The sequence below is a fragment of the Pistacia vera genome, unplaced genomic scaffold (assembly GCF_008641045.1).
Source record: "Pistacia vera cultivar Batoury unplaced genomic scaffold, PisVer_v2 Contig129, whole genome shotgun sequence".
Taxonomy (NCBI): domain Eukaryota; kingdom Viridiplantae; phylum Streptophyta; class Magnoliopsida; order Sapindales; family Anacardiaceae; genus Pistacia; species Pistacia vera.
In genome coordinates this window covers 954,832-976,732 of record NW_022195346.1, presented here as the reverse complement: position 1 = coordinate 976,732, position 21,901 = coordinate 954,832, and the positions used below count along the sequence as shown (strand labels likewise).

The 21,901-nt window shown below is 40.9% G+C and overlaps 2 protein-coding genes across 2 annotated transcripts; one reads left to right on the top strand and one right to left on the bottom strand.

Moving 5' to 3' along the window:
- Positions 1 to 3,125: 3,125 nt before the first annotated feature.
- LOC116121860 lies at positions 3,126 to 4,415 on the bottom strand. Its single transcript, XM_031407776.1, has 2 exons — positions 3,888 to 4,415; positions 3,126 to 3,743 (listed from the first exon to the last, which is right to left on the bottom strand). The coding sequence occupies exons 1-2, from the start codon at positions 4,413 to 4,415 to the stop codon at positions 3,126 to 3,128; spliced, it is 1,146 nt and encodes a 381-aa protein (XP_031263636.1).
- Positions 4,416 to 9,287: 4,872 nt separating this feature from the next.
- LOC116121804 (histone-lysine N-methyltransferase ASHR3) lies at positions 9,288 to 15,058 on the top strand. Its single transcript, XM_031407739.1, has 11 exons — positions 9,288 to 9,653; positions 10,654 to 10,800; positions 11,527 to 11,691; positions 12,305 to 12,331; positions 12,768 to 12,885; positions 13,049 to 13,142; positions 13,335 to 13,428; positions 13,580 to 13,658; positions 13,865 to 14,036; positions 14,202 to 14,282; positions 14,668 to 15,058. The coding sequence occupies exons 1-11, from the start codon at positions 9,288 to 9,290 to the stop codon at positions 14,822 to 14,824; spliced, it is 1,500 nt and encodes a 499-aa protein (XP_031263599.1). The 3' UTR covers positions 14,825 to 15,058.
- The last annotated feature ends 6,843 nt before the right edge of the window (positions 15,059 to 21,901 follow it).

The following is a 21,901-nucleotide window of genomic DNA, read 5'->3' as shown; positions in this document are numbered from 1 at the left end:
AAGAAGTTGAGCGTCCCCAGCGCGAGCGAGTCCATTGCCCGGCGTCGGTAGAAGAGAAGGAGGGAGTCCTCGACCAAGGAGGATAGGAGAGTGGAGGACGTGTTGGCGATGCAGTCGAGTCAGCAGCCTGCAGCCGGAGCTGAAGCATCCCAGACCGCAATCATGGATGAGGAGGCTGAGATGATTACTTTTAAGATTCCGGCTACTGCGTCGACCTATTCTGACGCGACTTTCATGAGCAAGCTGGTCGACTCGTTCTTATTCCCAGCAGACGAGGCACGCCTAAACCAAATGGGCATAGTTACTATTGCTGACTGGGGAGTGTCCCGCACCTTACAGGTATGACAGTAGTTTTGTTCTATTTAGCTCATTGATTTCGTACTGATGACAATACCTTGTTGTGCAGGCACTTACGAGCAGCCTTCATCTGAGGAAGTCTATGGTGGCGCAAGAGAAGAGGATACAAAATGTGTCGAAGGCGAACACTAGCTTGCGCTAGAAAGAGGTAGCAGCCCGGAAGGCCGAGCAAGAGTTTCAGCAGCGTTTGAGGGATAGCGAGAGTGAGTTGGAGAAGTTGAGGCGTGAGTTGGCCGAGAATACTACAGAGATCGAGTCTCTTAGGGAGCAGTGTATTTCCATTGCTGATGATGCTATCATCAAGGCCCGGGGTGAACTCATGCTTGAGTTCAAGGAAGGGAAGACCTCTCACTGGGATCCGAACGGAGACATCCAGCTCATGTGAGAGATGCTGGAAGAGGGAGACGGTCAACCGGAGGGGCAGGATGAGGAGCAGATGCCTGATTTTACTAGTCAGCCAGGGCCGTCGGATGTTAGGGATGCGAGCGACCGGACTGCTAGGACGGGTGCTGGCTATGCGGACGTGATGACCGAGTCGGAGATGGAAGAGGTGACTCGTACTGAGGATACTCAGCTTAGTTTTTTCTTTATGTACTTTGGGGCATGCGATGCCCTTTTTCTTGGCGTGTGTACCGTTTTTTGTATTCTGAACTGAGCTGTTTCAGGCTGTATGTATTATACTCGATTGTTCTAACTTCTGATGCTTTCTTCATGGATGAGTGAGTTGTTCATTGTTTCTTTACTTGTAGATGCACCAAGTTGTGTTTGTTACTTTAGTGTGGCCCAGTGGCTAAGGCATGTAGACCTTATGTTGGGCTAGGTTGGTGCTTTGTGTATTGCAGGTGTAAGAACCATTCACTCGGTCTGGCCGATCGAGTACAAAGTCTTGGATTGACCGAAGTCAATCCGGAGGTGTGAATTCTTGGGTCGGACAGGGTCGACTCGAAGGTGTGAATCGTAGATCGGGCTGAGCCGATTTAATGGTGTAATTTCGTGGATCGGGCAGGGCCGATCGAAGGTGATTTCGTGAACCGAGCAGGGTCGATTCAAAAGTGTTTTCGTGAACCGAGCAGGGTTGATTCGAAGGTGTTTTCGTGAATCTAGTGGGGTCGATTCGAAGGTGTTATTTGTAAATCGAGCCGGGCCGATCTGAAAGTGTTATTGTGAATCGATCAAGGCTGATTCGAAGGTGCGAAATCGTGGATCGGGTAGGGCCAATCTGAATGTGTAATCATGAATCGAGCAGGATCAATTCGAAGGTGCAATTTCGTGGATCGAGCATGGCCGATCTGAAGGTGTTACAAATAATTGATCGACCGGAGTCGATTTGTAGATGAAAAATTTCTGAATAATACTTCATTAATATTTGGCCATGAGGCCGACTGTCTAAGAAGAGGTGGATAGGCCCACTCATCCCTTTAAAATAAAAAAGAAAAACAGGAAAAAGATAGGTTCACCTAGAAATAGTAGCATTTGAGGTGAACGACATTCCAACTGTTACTGATGTCTTTGCCCTCGGTGGTTTGGAGTTTGTAAGCACCCTTCCCTGCTTCTTTAGTTACCTTGTAGGGGCCTTCCCAGGTGGGACCGAGTTTGCCAGAATTGATCTCTTTGGTGTTTTGAAAGATCTTGCGGAGGACCCAGTCGCATATCTTGAAAGTGCGGATCCTCACGTTGCGGTTGTAGTGACGGGCAGCCTGTTGCTGGTAGACTGCATTGCAGATGCTCGCCCGTTCGCGCAGCTCATCGACGGTGTCCAGGTTCTGGCAAAGGTTCTGACTGTTTGATTCTTCGTCCGTCTATTGGAGCCTGGTAGACAGGACTGATACTTCGACTGGGATGACCACTTCTGAACCGTATGTGAGGGAGAAGGGGGTCTCGCCCGTTGATGAGCAGGTCGTGGTTCACTATGACCAAAGGACTCCAGGTAGTTCATTTGCCCATGTACCCTTAGCTTTCTACAATTGCTTCTTTAATGTTTGAATGATTGTCTTGTTTGATGACTCGGCCTGGCCGTTAGACTAGGGGTTGCGGGGGGTTGATAAGCTCAGTTTTATTCCCCACATGTCACAAAAATCTCTGAAGCCTGAACTGATGAACTGGGATCCATTGTCGATGACGATCTCCTTCGGTATCCCGAACCTGCAGATAACATTCTTCTAGATGAAGGCTTTTACCTCTCGGTCTCTAACTTGTGCGAAGGCTTCGACTTCAATCCACTTAGTAAAGTAGTCTGTCACAGCTAAGATGAAGACTCGCTATCCAGGTGCAGTCTGTAGTTTTCCCACGATGTCCATTCCCCACTTCATAAAAGGCCAGGGTGTGAGGATGGAATAGAGTCACTCTGGTGGGAGGTGTGAGACATGAGCAAACCTTTGACAACTATCGCACTTCTTCACATAAGCGGTCAAATCGGTGCGTATGGTCTGCCAGTAATATCCAGCAGTGATCACCTGGTGTGCAAGGCTGCGTCCCCTAGTATGGTATCCACATTCACCTTCATGTAGCTCGACAAGGACACGTTGGGCCTCTTCTGGGCTTATGCACTTAAGATAGGGGCCCGAGAATGATTTTCTAAGGAGTTAGCCTTCATGTATGGTGAATCTGGCGGCTCTTGCTTTTAGTCGTCGTGACTCGTTCTTGTCAGCTGGGAGTTCGTCGTGTTCCAAGTATCTCACTATGGGAGTCATCCAGCATTCGGCTTGTTCAATACCCATGGCTTCCTCGGGCAGCTTGTTTGGTTGTTGTTCCTTCCAGTTGGCGGGCCACTACATGAATAATAGAGGGATAAATGACTGGGAAGAACATTTGAGGTCTGAGTTGAGGTTGTCAAGGGCATCAGCGTAGGAGTTCTCTGCTCTGGGGATTTGGACAATGGAGAACTCATCGAATTGGGCCTGCAGCTCATTGACCATGCTCAAGTAGGATGTCATCTTTGAGTCGCGTGTTTGATACGTGCCTTGCAGTTGATTGACCACGAGCTGGGAATCAGACTTCACCTCTAGTCTCTTTGCTCTAATTTCTTTGGCTAAGGAAAGTCTAGCTATGAGGGCCTCATATTCGGCTTCGTTGTTCGTGCACTTGAACCCATACTGTATTGCCCGCTGGATCATGTCTCCTTCTGGCATAATCAGTACTAATCCGAGTCCGCTTCTATTTACGTTACTCGAGCCGTCTACTAAGAGAGTCCATTTGGAGGGTGGTCGGTCGTTCATGCATAACAACTCACTCTTTGCTTGGGTGGTGGTAGTCGGGGTGAAATCAGTAATGAAGTCAGCTAACGCCAGGGACTTGACGGCTATGCGAGGCTGGTATGATATGTCAAACTCACTGAGCTCTACTGTCCATTGTAGGAGTCGGCCTAATAGCTTTGGTTTGTGCAGTATCTTCTTAAGCGGGAAAGAGGTGAGTACAAATATTGAGTGACAATGAAAGTATGGCCTGAGCTTCTTGAATGCATGGATGAGGGCGAGGGCTAATTTTTCCAGCTGACTGTATCATTTTTCTGCGTCAAGGAGTGACTTGCTTACATAGTAGACCGACAACTGCTTTGTTTCTTCTTCCCGAACAAGTATTGCTGAGATGGCTGTCTCTGAAACCGCTATGTAAGAGTAGAGCTTCTCCCCGTCCACAGGTTTGGAGAGGAGCGGAGGGGAGGTCAGGTACCTTTTCAGCTGTTGCAAGGCTTCTTCGCAGGAGGCTATCCACTGGAACTTCTTAGTCTTCTTGAGAGCATGGAAGAAGAGATGACACTTGTCGGTTGATCTGGAGATGAAGCAGCTCAAGGCGGCCACTCGTTCTGCCAGGTGCTGGACGTTTTTGATACAAGTCAGAGACGGTATGCTAAGGATTGCTCTGATTTGGTTGGGGTTGGCTTCTATCCCTCGCTGAGTCACCATGTAGCCCAAGAACTTACCTGAAGAGACCCTAAATGAGCACTTGGCAGGATTTAGCTTCATGTTGTACTTCCTGGGGACGGTGAATGCTTGGTTGAGGTGGTCGGGGTGTTGTTCGGCTATCAGTGACTTGACGAGCATGTTGTCGATGTATACCTCCATGGTGTCTCTGAGGTACTCGGCGAACATCTTGTTGACCAGCCGCTAGTAGGTAGCCCCGGTGTTCTTAAGGACGAATGGCATCACCTTATAGCAATAGGTCCCCTTTTTCGTGATGAAGGCTGTCTTCTCCTGGTCGTCCGGGTGCATCAAGATCTGGTTGTATCCTGAGAAGGCGTCCATGAAACTAAGGAGCTCATGACCTGCGGTCACATCAACCATCATGTTGATATGTGGGAGCGGGAAGGAGTCCTTAGGGCAGGCTTTGTTTAAGTCCGTGAAATCGATGCACACTCTCCACTTCCCGTTCTTTTTCTTTACGACCATGACATTCGTCAGCCATTCGGGGTAGTGGACCTCTTTGATCATACCATTGCTCAGTAGCTTCTCGATCTCTTCATTGACAATTCGGTTACGCTCTGGTGCGAATTTCCTTCTCTTCTGCTTCACTGGTGGGTGATCTGGGTCTACCTTTAGCTAGTGAACCATTGCTTCCGGACTGACTCCGGTCATGTCAGCATGAGACCAGGCGAAACAATCTTGGTTCTGTTTGAGGAATTCTATCAGCTTCTCTCTTGTCTCAAGCTTGAGGCGGGACCCTATATGTGTCTTTCTCTTGGGGTCATCCGGATGTATCTGTACTTCATCCAACTCTTCCATAGATAGTTGATCCGGCTCGGTTGGAAGGGTTGGATGAGACTGTAATTGCTATGAAGAGTTACCCTTGCCTTTGAAGGTGTTCTTGTAGCAATCTCTAGAAGTTTTGGGGTCACCCTTAACCTCTCGTACCCCCTACTTGGTTGGAAACTTGATCGTCTGGTGGAAGGTAGATGGGACTACCTACATGTTGTGGATCCAAGGTCGGCCCAAGATGACTTTGTATGGTGATGGGCAGTCGATTACCAGAAAAACTGTCTGTTTGTTCACTCCGCCAGCGTAGATAGGGAGGATGATCTCCCCGATAGTATACTTCTGCTCAGAGCTGAAACCAACTAGCAGTGTCAGCTGCCTGTTGATGTTTGCCTCTTCCAGTCCTATAGCCTTCACTGCTTCGAGGAATAAGATGTTTGCTGAAGAGCCTCCATCTACGAATACTCTTTTCACTAGGATGTTGGCGATCTGCAGGGAGACGACTAGACTATTGTGATGAGGAGCGGCCAAGGTGACCGGCTCGTTATCTTCAAATTGTATTACCTGATGAGTGTGTGACCGTGAGACCGGACGGATGGACTAGACTTCATGGTGGTGGTTGGTTCTGGCATATCGCTTGGCTAATGAATAACTTACCCTACTGATCTCTGATCCTCCGGAGATAAGCGAACAGAATCCTTTTGGTGTGGGTTCTCGCGGAGGCGGTGATGGTTCTTTTGAACTTTTGTGGCTAATGGTGTTCTTCCCCTTATCAGTTAGCAAATCTCGGAGATATCCGCTCTTAAGAAGTGCAGCGACCTCTAGCCGCAAGGCGATGCAATCTGCGGTGTTGTGCCCATGATCGCAGTGGAACTCGCACCATTTAGTCTTGTCTCTCCTTGCCTTGGGGTTGAGCTTGCCTGGCCACTTAACGGTGGATCCCATTCCTTTCATAATCGCGACGACTTGGGTTGGTTCGACATTGAGGCTGTACTCCGGTATTTTGTACCGGTTCGATCTGAACTGTCTGCTCTCGGTTCTCATTGGCTGGCGATCATACGGTTTTCTGACTCTGCTCGAACTACATGCTGGGGGTTGGTAGCGGTGCTCCGCTGGCCTGTGCTCTGGCTTCCTGTCATTCCGCCTTGAATCGTATCTAGAGTGAATCGTTCGGTTTATCTCATCCTCCTCCCATCTTATCTGGATCACTGTCCGGGTCAGGGCGTCTTTCATTGTGGTGCAACCCAGCTTTGGAAGTTCTTTGTATAGTTCTCCGTCCGGGAGGAGACCTTTCCTAAAGGCATCTATGGCTGTCTTAGGGTTACATGCAGGGATGAAGATCTTCTCTTTGTTGAACCTGCTGACATACTTTCTCAGTGGCTCGCCCTTTCTCTGGTATACTCTGTATAGGTCGGCCGACAGCTTCTCGAGTTTCTTGCTATTGGCGAACTGTTCCACAAAGGTGTCGGTGAGTTGGGCGAATGAGTTGATGGATCTGTTCGGGAGATTCGTGTACCATTGGAGTATCGGGCAGGATAAGCTCGAACCGAAACTTTTGCACATGCAGGCTTCCCTCAGCGGTTGGGGTATTGAGACGGTGAACATCCGCTGCTTGTACGAGGCTATGTGATCGTCTGGGTCGGTTGTGCCGTCGTACAGTTTCATGTTGGGGATGGTAAACTTTTGAGGCATGTCGGCTAGGGCGATCTCATCCACGAAGGGTGAATCCGCGTAACAGTGGGGCTTGCTCTTCTTGGTTGGGACCGGCATTCCTGGGATGCGTCTCATCACTGCTTTCACATCGGCCAATCTCTTGACTAGTACCTGTTCCATAGGAGAAGGGGACGCCACTAGGTCATCCTGCTTGACCGGGTCGGCCTTTGCACTTGTCTTCGGCACATTTCGATGGACCGTCCCGCGCGGTGTGATTTGGTGATTCATTGCTTCGTGCACACCCTGGTAGCCTGGATCTTCGTTCATTCCTTCTGGTTGGATGACTCCCATGGTAACAGTTCTGGTGTTTCGCCCTACATGAATGGTTAGTGGAGTCATATAGTAGTCACTCGGTCCGTCAAGATGGATGGGCTCGAGTGCTATGGTTTGTTGGGTTTGGCCGTTCAACCCGTGGGGGTGAGCCAAGCCGAATTGGGTTTGTGTTGGGAAGGTTGATTGGACGTAAGGTGGGACGGTAAGGATGAGTTGGTCTTGCGGGTTCGGGCTTTCTGTCACTGGACTGTCTTGATCTTGAAGCTGGGATGGGTCGACTGAATGGTGTTCTGTTTGTGTGTCTTTATCTCCATGTGTTAGGACAGAATCGGCTAAATGAGTTTAACTTACGCGACCTTTTGCCGGAGACTGAGGGTCGGTGCTCTGGTGTGTGGAGAGGTTGCATGGATGGAACAGAGGTGCTGAACCGATTGGGGGGTGCCTGGCCAGGCAGAAACTCTAGATCATAGAATTGACTCACCTTCTCCTTAAGAGACTGGTTTTCTGCCCTGATGGATGCGTTTTCGGTCCGGATTGCATTGTTCTCGGCTTCTAGTGCGGCTACCTTATCCGAGTTCTGTTGCATGAAGGCGGTCAAAGCCTCCAGTTTGGCCTCGAGGCCGGGGTTAGCGTTGTCGGAGTTGTCAGCCATGGAAAGTTCCTCTACGTAGCAAGGTTCGTTGAGCCGAATGATTGCTAGAGGCCCCACGGTGGGCGCCAAACTGTAGACGTAAAAATCTACCTGTATGGAAGGGGGGTCTGATCCCGTGAGGTTGAGGCCACTAGCGATCCGCTGCACTTGCACACGTAGAGAAACAAACGCGTGAAGCGAACGGGAAACACCGGGGTGGTGTTTGCCGTAGGCACTCTGACGCTCAAGTCAACAAGGCTGAAAGAGGCTTAGTATAGTGAGGGCTAGGGAGTAGAGAGGTTACCGGAAGTCTAGTCGGGGACTGTGACTACGGCAGTGATGTGAAGCTCTCAAGTAGGAGCTTCGGGTGTGAAGGTGTAATGTAATCTGTCCTTTGTGAGAGGGCTGGCCTCTGTTTATATAGCGACTGTATGGTCTCCCAATCCTGGTGGGAGTAGGAGTCCTAGTGTGACTCTGATACAAACACTAGAAAAGTTAGGGCGGTGATGAGCTGTCTTACCTGCATCCGAATAGGAAGGTGATCTGAACAGGAAAACCACTTCGAATAGGAGATTGATCAGGAATAGGAAAGTGATCAGTGGGGGCCGTGGGCTCTAAACTCGCCTATAGGCCCAGGAAGTGAACTGGAATTGGGAGGTCCGTGCCCAGATGGTTTGGGCAGGCCGTATCTCGTATTGAATGGGACTAATCTGGCTTATGCCTCTTTGGGATTGGGCCTGGTCTCTTCTTCGCTGGTGGTCTTGTTTTCCTATTTGGGCCAAGGACGATTTTTGGCCCTAACAGAAGTTTAAAAACTTTCAATTACACCAGACTCATCAACTTTGTTTCGAATCCAAAACGGTGAAATTTTAAAAATAACAAACAAGACCCAACATTCTTAATAAAAATTTGTTGACCAAACTCAGGCAAGCAACAATCGTTTGAGGTCGAAAATGGTCTTTTGCAGCTGATTGAGGTTGAAAAAAGGTTTCATGGCCGCCTTTGGAGTCTGATAACGGCCGAGGGTAGTCGTGGCCCGCAGGGATGCGCGTTTCGGCCTTCTCACGATTGTCAAAGGCCAAATCCAGCCTCACTACAGCTTAAGGAGGTAGTTTGTGGGCTCTAGCAGCTATGACAAGGCTGCTCCAGACTCATTTTGGGTTTTTAAGTGAATGCAAGAGATCAATAATACCTTCTTAAAATGTTGAAATATTAAAATAATATTATCACCTGTTAGTTTTAACGCTTGAATCTGAACGGAATGGGATATTAGTGTGTAATGTTCTACACCAGTGGGGTGGTATAAGGTTTCCCAAACACGTGGGGGTTTGCGGAGAGCGCCTTTGTATTTATTCAAGTAGTAAGAGATTAAAATCCTATTTTTGCCTTCCACGCGTACGTACTCCTCAACGGCTAACCAATTTAAATTCACGCGCCTCTCTTACGCACATGGCCCCACATGCCAAGGTCACTCTTGTAATTTCCTCTACCTCTCTTCAAACTAAAAATAACAAATCCCTAATTTTCCCGCCCAAATTTCCCTCTCTTTCCTCCCATATATAAAACCAGGCAAATCCAGAACCAAATGTTTAATTAATTATCTTTTTAAGTCTCAATTAATTACAGAAATGCCAGACCTCGCCAATCTCTCTCTCTCCTCATCGCTAGCCCTACCTCGGTGTCCGACTCTCAAGCCGCTCTCTCCCGACTCAGCCGCCGAGTCGCCTTGCGCCGACTCGGCCGTCCAGGCTCTTGCGTTGACCGCCAACGGAGACTGCTGCGATGATTGGGACCGGAGCTCGAGGCTTGAGGCTTGTAGCAACGGAAATGGGAGTACCGTTAAGGTTGTGAGGCGCAGCCACGGCGCAATTGTGCGAGCTAAGAAAGTCAGTAGTTTTGAGGATCACGTGACGGCTTGGATTCGGAGAAAGATGGAATTAGGAGTCTTGCCATCAAAATGTCACCTTCCGTTTCTCAATAGCATGAAGAAAATGGTAATTATTCGGTTAAATAGAAACTTCGAGATTGGTAGGATAAAATCAGCTACTTAAGAACAAGCATAGAAAATTATTTTGAAACCCTTGGTGTTTTTAGTTTGATTCTTTATAATTGTGAGTACTTTTAAGTTTGAGCAGGAGAGAAGTTTAAATTTGTAGATTTCGTAGGCGTGCAAGTGACAATTTGTGTGTTAAATTACTTAGGTTAGGAGTGCAGAAATAATGCAGAAGGATAACTCCTTATTAAGGAGTTCCGGAAATTTTAGAAAATAGACCGTTATTCTTTAACCTTTAAACTAAAATTAGCAAAACTTCATAGTAAGGATATTTAGGTGCGGCATTAGCTTGAGAAAGGGCTTTGAAATTCCAATTTCATATAATGAATCTTTAAATGTTTGTTAAATAGATCATCTCGTGGAAAGGGAAAGGGTGTAGTGCTCCTTGGCTTCACTGCTACTGTAGTTTGTCAATTTAAGGTTCAATAAAGTGACTGAGGAGATGTGGAAGATTGCTCCATCTTGCCTCTCTTTGTTTTACAGAAAGAGGGAAACAAAATAAAATTTTCAATCCTAGGAGCTCTTTTTTTTTTTAATTGCTAACTTCTAGCTCAGCTGCCCTAGTAACAGGGATCTTACTGGTTGACTAACATGCTTTTGACAACTTAAATCTTGTAGGTTATGGCTTCAGTGAATGTTTTATTGAAAGCTTTTTCTGTACCTTGTTTCTTTTGTTCAACAAGGCTTGTTAAGCATTAAATGAATTAGAAATAAGATGTGTGGTAGAAGTTCTTTTTGTAAGTCTTATGTTCTGTTTACTTCAGACTGGACACGAAAACAAGCAAATGGTTTCAAAATCTTGTTTCCTACCTCTCTATGGTGATAGTCTGGGTGACATTAGATGTTTTTGTTTTGAAACTTAGGTTGTATTATTTCAGTTTGCTTTTTGACAGCTGATATAAATGATGAAGTGTTGAGGTTTCTCTGTGGCTTCATCTCAGGTTGAATGTCTTGTTTGCTGTAAGATCATCTACCCTGGGGAAGAGTTGTTATGCACTGTTCGTGGTTGCCAAGGAGTTTTTCACTTAATATGTGCAAAGGAAATACTTCGGATCTCTAATATCAAAAAGTTCAAGTGTCCACAGCATGTAAGATCTCATGAAATATATCTTTTCTTTGTTCTTAAAAACTTTCGGCATCATTTCACCGTGGAAATTGCTGTAAAGAACATTTAGCTGTGGGACTGATTAATGATGTGCAAGTTTTTTAGGAAGATTTGAATGGAGCTCTACTTTGATGAATTTGAATAATTTCTACAAGCTAATTCTGAAGAAGAGAGAGGAAGAGCACAGTATGGGAAAAAAAATATGTTTTTGAAATTTCCTTTAAGCCCTGGTCTAAAAGATATTCCAAGACACTTTTTTTTTCTGTTTTTTTTGACTTTATTCATATGAATGGTAAAGGGGTTCTGAATTTGAGGGCTGACTTGGCCTAAGTGTTCAAATAGTTTTATAATTTATATCACATTTGCATTGTTTTGATACCCAATCCGGTTGCTCTTGTAATGGTTGAGTGATCATCCGCTACACGTTATGTGCCCTCTCCTTTTATTCTTGATATATTCTCATAGTTTCTTACAGGAAAAAAAAAAAAGTTCTCGAGTCACATTTCTGTTCAGTAACTTTGTTTTTTGTTGTTTCATTTTAGTTTTATGTTCTTTAAAATTCATACTGTATTTCCAGTTTAGAAATTGTGATGTTCTCCCACTCCCAGATGATTGATTCGTAATGTTTTTACCAGAGGTTATAAAAGTCAAATCAGTGCTAATTTCTACTACATCTGTTGCTCATCTACTTGACATATTCTGTATGCAGGCATGCTTTATTTGCCGACAGAAATTACAATGGCGATGTGTGCGATGCGAAATAGCATCACATGACAAATGTGCACCATGGTCAGAGAAAGTGATTCATTTGAAAGACCAACCTGGACGAGCAGTTTGTTGGAGACATCCAGCAGATTGGCGGCTAGATCAGAAGGTCAAATTCTTCTTTCCTTAATCAGTAATGTCTGTTTACTGTATTCACCTTACTAACATATCATCTATACTTTACCTTTTTAATAAAAACCAATACCGTATATTTAGGTTGAGATCTCACTTTTATCAGCTATAACTATCATGCTTGTTGGTTTACATGTATAATCAACTTAGTAGGGACAAATATAGCAGCTAAAGTGAAATATCCTCTGACTACAGGTGAACCCCAAGTTAGTTTTCTCTCATGGTTGTTGTATCCCATAGGACCCGCCAGTGTACATATGTATTCTTGTGTTTGTCTGTTTGGTCAATGAACTGGTTCCTTTATACATGCTCTCAAGTTCTTGTTTAACTGACCATCAAACGTCTACAAGAGGATGACCTGAGCTTCTTGTAATTGAAATTTCGTAAGACAGATTGACCATGGAACTGAGTTATTCTTAATATTTAGTATAAGCTAGTTACCTGTATTCAGACAGAAAGAACCAAATGCTTTTCAGCATATTATGACCTTGTAATTGAATCTTTTGTAATTTTTGTTGAGGTTTTATTTCTCCATTATTTTTTATTGATTAGGCTGGCTGACAGGACTGATATATTTGTTGAATGAGCAGCATGCAGAGGCAACATGTGATATAGAGGTCAGATTTTTTGCACACTTCTTGTAAGGATTATTGAATTTTATAATGGATGGTTTAAAATATATGCATTACTTTTTCAAGAGATATTATGCCACGTCTGCATTGGTCGGTGGGGAAAATGGCCACCCAAACCCCCTGCTCTCCCTTCTTAATATGGAGCTATGTAATAGTACAATACACATGAAATTTCTTTCTTTCCTAAGAATTGTTCTGGATGTGAGCTTTTATTGATTACCTATTTCCTAATTAAACCAATAATTGCCTTGGGCACTGCTCAAATAGTGTGAAACAGGAGAGGATGAAAGTAATGTGCAGGCATGATTACGAGATATGTTGTTAATTAATCACAATAAGTAATATAAATATTGTATTTGAGTAATTAGCTTGTCATTTCTACATCCCACAGGCTAACCTTTTTCCCTGTCTCATATTCTAGGAAGTTTTCTCTCGCTTACCTCTACCTTATGTGGATGAGGAGTTCAAGATTGACTTCACATGGAAAGATCTGACTGGGAATAAATTGGAGCCACCTTCATATGTTCACATCAAGCGCAGTATCCTATAAATGCTTTGTGTTATATTGAGCAATTTCATACACTGTAGTTGATTGGTTTAATACGTTACTAAGAACTGGTGAAAGGAATAGTTTTAGTGTTTCCATTTTGGCAGATAATTGTTAACATATAGTGTTACCAAACTGACCTTAATTGATATTAGATATTTACCTTGTAAAGAAGAAGCGTGATGATTCTGATGATGGGATCGGATGCACAAGTTGTAGATCTGAATGCTGTGATGACTGTGTTTGCCGGTATTTCCTGCTTATCTTCCAAGTTAAACACTGATAAACTGCAATAATTATGCTAAAGATATTAGAAAGCAATATTTATCTTTTGTTATGTTACATGAACCCATTGGTTGAAACTTTGTGAAATAAAGACGTTATAGTTAGCATTTGGTCTGCCACATACCAGTTTTAAAGCATAAACTTGTTATCTTATAGGGTTCAATGCATTAGCTGCTCAAAGGCTTGTCACTGCGCAGAAACTTGCACCAACAGACCATTCCGCAAAGAGAAGAAGATCAAAATTGTCAAGGTGAGAAATTTTATCTGTAGACTGCATCAATTATGTCCTGAAGTTTGTATCACTCGAGCAGAAAACGTCGTAATCTTAGTTTGTTCATTAACGTTTTTTCTCTAGAAAATTTTCTGTTATGATATCATTAAAGGATTGTCTTCCTTTTCAGACTGAATTTTGTGGTTGGGGGGTGGAGGCTGCTGAACCCATCAGTAAAGGAGAATTTATAATCGAGTATATTGGGGAAGGTAGTGCTCTTGATTGGACCTTAGCTTACATATTTATATGTATTTAAGCATTTTTTAGGATTACCTTGCCTTGCCTCATATTTTGCTTCTCGTTTTGAGGATTTTGAAGACATGGATGTGAACTTTGTAGGCTTAGAAGTCTCTTTTACAGTTCTTCTTTTAGATGTTATCGCAAACATTTATTAACGGTTGTCTTTCTTTATTAGTTATTGATGATGCGTTGTGCGAACAAAGGCTGTGGGACATGAAATATCGAGGAGTGAAGAACTTTTACATGTGTGAAATTCGAAAAGATTTTACAATTGATGCTACTTTCAAGGGGAATGCATCTCGTTTTCTAAATCACGGTTGCGATCCCAACTGTATATTGGAGAAATGGTAAGTGCCACTAATATTACTACGTCTACATTTATACTCAATGGTAATAAAAGATTGCAGAAGCTTCTGGTTCCCTTCAAGATTATGAATTGGATTTGGTCCTCTTTTCAAAGAACTATGCTGGGCTTTATATGATTTAACATTTCTATTTTGCTCTTATTGAAGGCAAGTTGAGGGGGAGACACGTGTAGGTGTTTTTGCTGCTCGCTCGATTAAAGTTGGAGAACCATTGACATACGATTACAGGTATGTAGGACTCAACTGTATTTGCATAAGTTTGCACCTGATAATGAAAAATTGGTGCTGAAATTAAGTTTATTTCTACACTAGCATTCTCAATTGAGCTGGAAGATTAGAAAAGAAATGATTTTTATTGAGGTAAATTGACCAGATGAACATATCAGACTGCCATGGTTGATAAGAATACACAATATTTAGACAGGTTCAACGAAACTTTGGATGGTTAAGATTTAATTTAACTTTTGCAATTAATGTACTTTGAAAATGACACAATTTAGATATAATCTCGATCATTCAAATGCATTGATCTAAGAACGTTTGGAAATTTTGAATTTCATATTGTTGATCTAAGGGCGGTTGGAAATTTATATTTCATATGGTTGATCTACAGATTTGTACAATTTGGGCCTGAGGTGAAATGCTATTGTGGAGCTCCATCTTGTCAAGGCTATCTTGGAACCAAAAGAAAGGTGAGTAAATTAAACCTTTGTTGGGGTTCAAAACGCAAGAGAACTTCCACTGCTTGCCTTGCTATTATAGCTCTATGATTTGTTTTCACAATCAGTCATGTTGTATATCAATCTTTTCATGTAATATTTTTGCAAAATAAAGAAAAAGATTAAAAAAAAAAAAAAGAGAGCGAGACAAAATACCAGTCTGCAGGCATAAACTTTCATTTAAAAGGGCAAAAAATATGTAATTTTTATTGATTTGTTGTGCTAACCTTTTCCTAGAAATTTCTGGGTACCTTGTTGTAATATTGAAACAAACACGTGATTGATTTCCCCTTTGTTGGGTTACTCAATTGTATTTTCATGAAAAATATTTTTGATATTATATCGAGTTTTTTGTGGAAAAAACAAATTATCTTTCTAATTGTTAAATTTTATATAAGTTGATCTTAGAAGCAGCAGGGAAAAGGCTAAGAACTGGCTTGATCAAGTCCGCAAAAATTGAAATTACAGGTATCAATTTTTTTTAATAAATAATTCAATCTAATAATTTAATTTCCTTGACATTCATTTATCCCGATATAAATTCGTGAATTCATAATATAAGGGATCAATAACAAAACATGTATTTGTAATTTTTTTTATTGAGTTAACCCAAAAAAAAGTTTCATTAACACTTTTTCACTTTCAAACTTCTAAAATACTCTCTTACTATCTAAATAATATATTTCTCTTTTATTTTGGGTGGGAAATATAGTGATTTACAAAAAAACCCTTCTTCTTAGCCTCTTCCATTGCTTCTTTTTTTAGCCTTTTCCCTTGTCGACGATTGTCGTCGATGTTGGGGAGCATCGATGACAAGAAAATATTGCAAACAAGCATTTCTCAATTGTCTTTCAATCCAACAAACACAAAAATTGAACGAATCAATCAAATTAAAACTCGAAAAACCTTAGGGTGGTGGAGCGATTGGTGGGCAAACGAGATCTAGGATGTTAGGGTTTTTGGAGAGGAAGATCTAAGGAATCGATTGGTGGTGGCAAGAAAGATTTTTGACATTGGAAACGATCGAAAATTGACTTAGAAATCGAAAGGTTGTGCGGTGCATGGTAAGTGGGCAAGGGACAGTGATGGAGGTGAGGGTTTTGTAGAGTGGGTTGTGGAGAGTGTGATGGTGGTGTTTGGGAGAATTTATGGCAAAGAAATTGATTTGGAAATTTGACTTGAAGAGTTGGCTATGCGAATGGAGGTGGTGGTGGGAAATGGTGGATGATGACAGCAAATGGAGGCATAGGCTTTGTAAAGGAGGTGATGGAGATTCTCTGGGCGGTGTCGGAAGTGATTTTGAATGTCGGGATCGGTGAAAAAATGGCAAAATCAGTCGATCTGACGTTGCTAATGTGCGTCATCTTTTGTTAACATGCATCGTTCTTCTTCGATAGCCTTTGTTTGATGACCATTCTGTCTTCATTAATTTTGGGCTTTTGACTATTTTGCCTTTTCTGACAACAAAAATTACTAATAAAATTATATTTTAGGTACTAAAATGGTATTTAAAATGTGGGTGGGTGTGAATTTGTCAATGGACTATTTTTTGGGTGGGAGCATGTCGTTAACTCTTTTTTTATTTTGTCTATGAAGCACGACTGTTTAAGTGTTTATTCAAGTTACAAATTATATCTCCATAAGCAACTCTTGGGAGCAGTAATCAGGATTTAGGAATTAAATTGAAGTAGAGTTACATCAGACAGATTAAAATTGATCAGTAATTCGTAAATACAGTACGAGCTCATACAAATTGGAAACTGAAAATGCAAAATTTTTCAATTTTTAATGAATTTTTCTCTTTTTTATACAAGATTATGATAACACCACTGTTGGGTCACCATTTGGGTCAAGGCTATCTTGGAAATAAAACTAGTCGGGACAGATGGACATTATACACAAGAAAGTAGATCTCGCCGTCAGAGCTCGTACTGTATTGGTGACCCGCTTGATGAGCCAACCGCGGGGGGTTTATCCTAGAACCTTTAACGTCTGAACGTGAACGGACCTCAACCCTAGGAGGGTAAATGCAATTAATTGTCTAAATAAATGAAAACTCTTTAATCTCTAATTTTATTATATAAGAAAACCTAATGAAAATAAAAATTATACTAAAGATTGCAAAATTCCGGCCAATTAAGTTTATTTAGTTTTACTTGAGTCTAGATCCAGATAAATTCTCTGGATTTTGTACTTCGGTTGGATCGGTATTATTAGTAAGGCTCCTGGGTATTCTCGGGTCCAAGAGATTCAGGTTTTTAACTGTGTAACCAGTTCAGTCAAGGAAAAATCTACAAAATAAATGAGTAAAGTTTTTCAATAATTGACGTACAGTGTTACGGTGGAGGTCTGTCTTGTCCTAACTTGTGTTGCGATACCACATGTGAATGTGATAAAAATGGATATATAGAATTCTAAGGGTCGGTAAGTAAGATTACCCCACAAATCTTCTTGTGGGATGGTCAAGTCGTAAGTGCCAAACATTGACAACTGGAACCGAAAGAAGGGCTCACCTTTGCTAGGATCAAATGGTACGTAGTCTATCATTTTTCTCTGATTTGCATCTGTAATTTTTTTGGGTCATAGGGTGAATCATTCATGCTGGAAATGTTGGCATCTACTTGTACTGGGCATTAAGTTTTCCATTAAGCATTCATCTATTTAAAATTACAGAAATTAATATACAAAGGAGATGACAGTTGTTTTTTGGAAGTGAAAGGGGCCGCATTGTCAGAGCGGTTGAAGAATCCATTCCATCTGCAGCCACCAATGCTCTCTGCTAAATAGATGATAATTCATCTAGATGCATAATTTTGTTCGCAATTTGATTTGAAATCAAGGAAGAAACAGATTTTGAAAGTTAATCCTATTGCCCATTTTTTTTGTCCTCTTCTCAACCTTGTATAAAGCACTCCATTGTCGAGAACTATGGCACTCCAAATGAAGGGCATTATGGAATTGACCCATGACATCATTCTTAACTTCAGCTATTTTTAAGCATCTTGGACAGCTTTTTCATGGTTCCAGTTATGAGATACAGAAAAGATAACCTCTCAAAATTTTTGGTCCTCTGGTAAGCATATTCCACAATCCATGCATTACCCTGGGGAAGAGCCTCCACACCCAATCTGTACCAGTGATCTTTCTCATCTATCTCATCTATCCATTCAAGTTAAATTGCAGTTGCAATTGTGTCAGCGAAGGAGATAGAAGGTTGAATGTCCCGAGGGTCCCCAAGTTGAATGACCGATCCAACGATTCAATGTCTATCTATTCAAGTCAAATTGCAGTTGCAGTTGCATCAGCGAAGGAGATAAATGTCTATCTATTACCAGGGGAGGAGCCGGAAACTTTTTATAGGAGGCCAACATGTGATGTTCACTGAATGACAGACCAGAAAAATTTAAAGTAAAAATTTACGGGAGCTAAATGTTATATTTAGAAAATAAGAGTGGCCAGACAAAACTAAATTTATAAGGGGGCGTTTGGTTGGCGGTAATGTCAGATTATTGGGTAATGTCATCTGATATTACTTGATTACCACGTTTGGTTGTCAAGTAATATAAGATTTTGGTAATCTTCGAATACTAATAGTAATTACTATTGGTAATATTGGAGGTAATCTGATTACCTCTATTTTCTTAGGTATTTTGAGATTATCAGGGTTATCCTTTTTTATTACAATTTTATCCCTTATTAATGAAAATTTTGGACAATAATGCCCTCATTTTAAAATAAATTTACATTAATATCCTATTTCAATTTTAACCTTATTTAACTAAAATTTTGGACAATAATGTCCTTGAATTTAAAACAATTTACAAACCACTGCCACTCAGCCACCACCACCACTGCCACCCAGCCACCACCGTCTACAGTGGCCAACCACCACGGACTACCTCAAAAAACTCGCTGGAGTCCCTAAAAAAGAACGAGTTTCGGTGGGAGGCTCCAGGAGTCATCGCTATGGCCGTTTTCGGCCATATTGATGGTCGAAAACGGCCATATCAGGCCAGATCTAGCTGGAAATGGCCAAAACTATTCTGGCCGAAAATGACCAGAATGCCAGAATAGTTCTGGCCATTTCCGGCCAGATCTGGCCTGATATGGTCGTTTTCGGCCATCAATATGGCCGAAAACAGCCATATCGAAGCCTCTTGGTCACGGTGAGTTGCTGATGGGGACTTTCGGAGACTTCCGGCGGTGGTCTGAGGTGGCTGCAAACGGCGACAGGAGGCGGGGGTGATTTCATAATAAATTAAAGTTTTATATAAGTAGGGGTGTTTTAACTAAATCTGAAATATTGGGGGTTAAAAGAAATTATTCAAAAATTAATAATAAAAATAATATTATATTAATATTTGTAAAGGGGACAATTTAGTAATTTAAATAACATACCCACCAATTTATATTCCCCATAACCAACTATATTAATATAACATACCCACCAACTAACCAAACACATTTTCTTAAAGATTTCCAGTAATCTTTCAAGGTAATCTATCTTTCTAGTAATTTAACATTCCCAATAATCTAACATTCCTAAACCAAATGCCCCCTAAAGAGTATAACTATAATCTATTAATCTTCATCAAATAAAATCTCGATGTTTTGTTAACATTTTATTTGTATTTTTTATACCATTTATTTGAATAGGCTCTAAATCTATAAAGTCTCTGGATTTTGGGCTTTCGGCTGGGCCGCCATTGCTCAGAGAGGTCCCTGGTATTCTTGGGCCTTAGAGATTTTTAATTATATAACCAATTTGTTTAAGAAAAAATATACAAAATAAATTATTAGCGTTTAAAATAAACAATAATAATATAAAATTACATCAAATATAGAGAAAATTACTAATAGGGAAATGATTTTTAACCCTCACTATCTTTTTTAGCCCCCCGTCTTCTATTTTAAGTGAGGGAATAATTGTAATAAAAAATATTTCCCCCATAGTTTTATTTCAAGCTTTGAATTTGCCAGTTACAACAAAATTATAAGAAATTTAGGTCAATCACAATTCTTATTTCACAAGTAAATTAAAACTTAAGGTATTAATTATCAAAACTACGTAATGTTTCTCCTTTAATTTCATATCTCATATATCTCATATCCTTTTAGATTTAAAGCGAACAAAACTATTGTTTTTAGATTGCTTTTAGAATTAACAACGTTATAGAAATATAAAATATTAAAAGATTTCACATGTTAAGCAAAATTATGAATATGTATGTAAATCCTTCTTAAAATTTTTGGATCTGTATGAAATTTCATTGTTAATAATTTTTTTTAAATACTGTTATACCCTATTCAAGATAGAAGATGGGAGTTAAAAGATAAAAAAGACACGGGATAAAATCACTTCCCTTACTAATATAGCATATTGCAAATAAAATAAGAGTCTTGTTATTTAAACCCCACCAAATAATATAAGAGGGGTGGGGTGGGTGTTATTTAATATTTATCCATTTATTCATATTCCAAAATTAACCTTATCTTCTTCGTCTTAAAACATAACCTTTTTTCAAGTCTTAAAATATAAACTAACGCAATTATAAACAAAATATATCTTTAAACATAAACTTATTGACATGTTCTGTTCATAAACTTGTTAACTCCATTGTTGAAAAGGAAGCGTACTTGCCAAATTGTAATATATATTTTGGTTGTAAAAACTATAAGCTAGTTGAACTATAACTTAACAAGTCCCATTTCCAATGTTTTGTTCATTAACTCTCTCTCTCTCTCTCTCTCTCTCTCTCTCTTTTTTTTTTTTGGTTTGATAGGCCTTTAATTATAATTGCATTCAATGTTATTTGAAATTCTAGAAACTACATGGAGAGGAGAACAAGATAAGGGCATTTTTGGAATGTAAATACATATATAAATTTGATTAATGAAATTTATTTTTATGAAACTTATGTGTGCTTGTTTTCATATTTTTCCCCCATCTTATTCTTATCATTTCCAAAACACACATTTATTTCCCTATTCTGAAAATACTATTTATTTTATTAAGTTATTTTTAAACCCCCTAAGTTTGTTAATTTTAAACCCCCTAAGTTTGTTAATTTAACTAAACACTCTAAAAAAAGTTTAAAAATTAACAAAAACACCCCCACCACCAACATTTGCTAGATTCTGACCACCACCACCAAAAGGTGGCCAAAATCTGGTATAATGATGCACTATCAGCTGGATCTGGCCAGTAGTGCACCAATATTGCCTTTTTCGGCCAGATCCACCATGGATTTGGCTGGAAAAGGCTAGATCTACGGCCAAAGATCTGTTGTAGCTAGTCGTCAACGATGGCTAAGATATGGTCGTCGCTGACCTCAACAACAACCATATCTTTGGCCGTCGTTGACAACCAAACGCGGCCAAATTAGGCCGTCAATGGCTAGATTTAGTAGTAGATCTGGCATTTTTCGGCTAGATACATGGTGGATCTGGCTGGAAAAGGCCATCTCGGGGCACGATTGGCTACATTCAGCAGCGTCGATGCGGTGACTCTGACCACCCTCTGACGATGGTGGCCAGCTGCCGGTATTTAATGGGTGGGTGGGGGTGTTTTTATAATTTTTAATGTTTTTATTACAGGGGTGTTTAGTAAATTAACAAACCCAGGAGGATGTTTTTGTTAGTTTTCAAATTCTACCTCGTTATTACCAAAATACTCTTACTTTTTCAAAAATAATATCTAAAATACTAAAACAAACACACCCTTAAGAGTTTTGGTGAAATTTAAAGAACACCTCTCTAATTAATCCACGAAAGAAAATTCAGAAATTAATAAAAGTTTATAATAATAATAATTGGGTTATGGATCCTAAAATTGTGGACACGAGGCATTGCAGGAGTCAGGAGCCACCTTTAGGGCAGTTCAATACATTATTCGGACGAAATTGTAGTTTTCTTCAAGTATGATAGATGGAATTGACATCTGAAGTCCAAACGCAAATGATTTAACGTTTTTATTGATTTTAATAGAGTTATTCACAATTAAATAACATTTTTTTCCCAGAATGACTAGTGTAATTCATTTTTGCAAAAGCTCAACAAGGTTTCTAATTCCAAGGATGCACATAATAGTGAAATGAAAAAGCATATTAACTTGCAGTTTTTCAAACT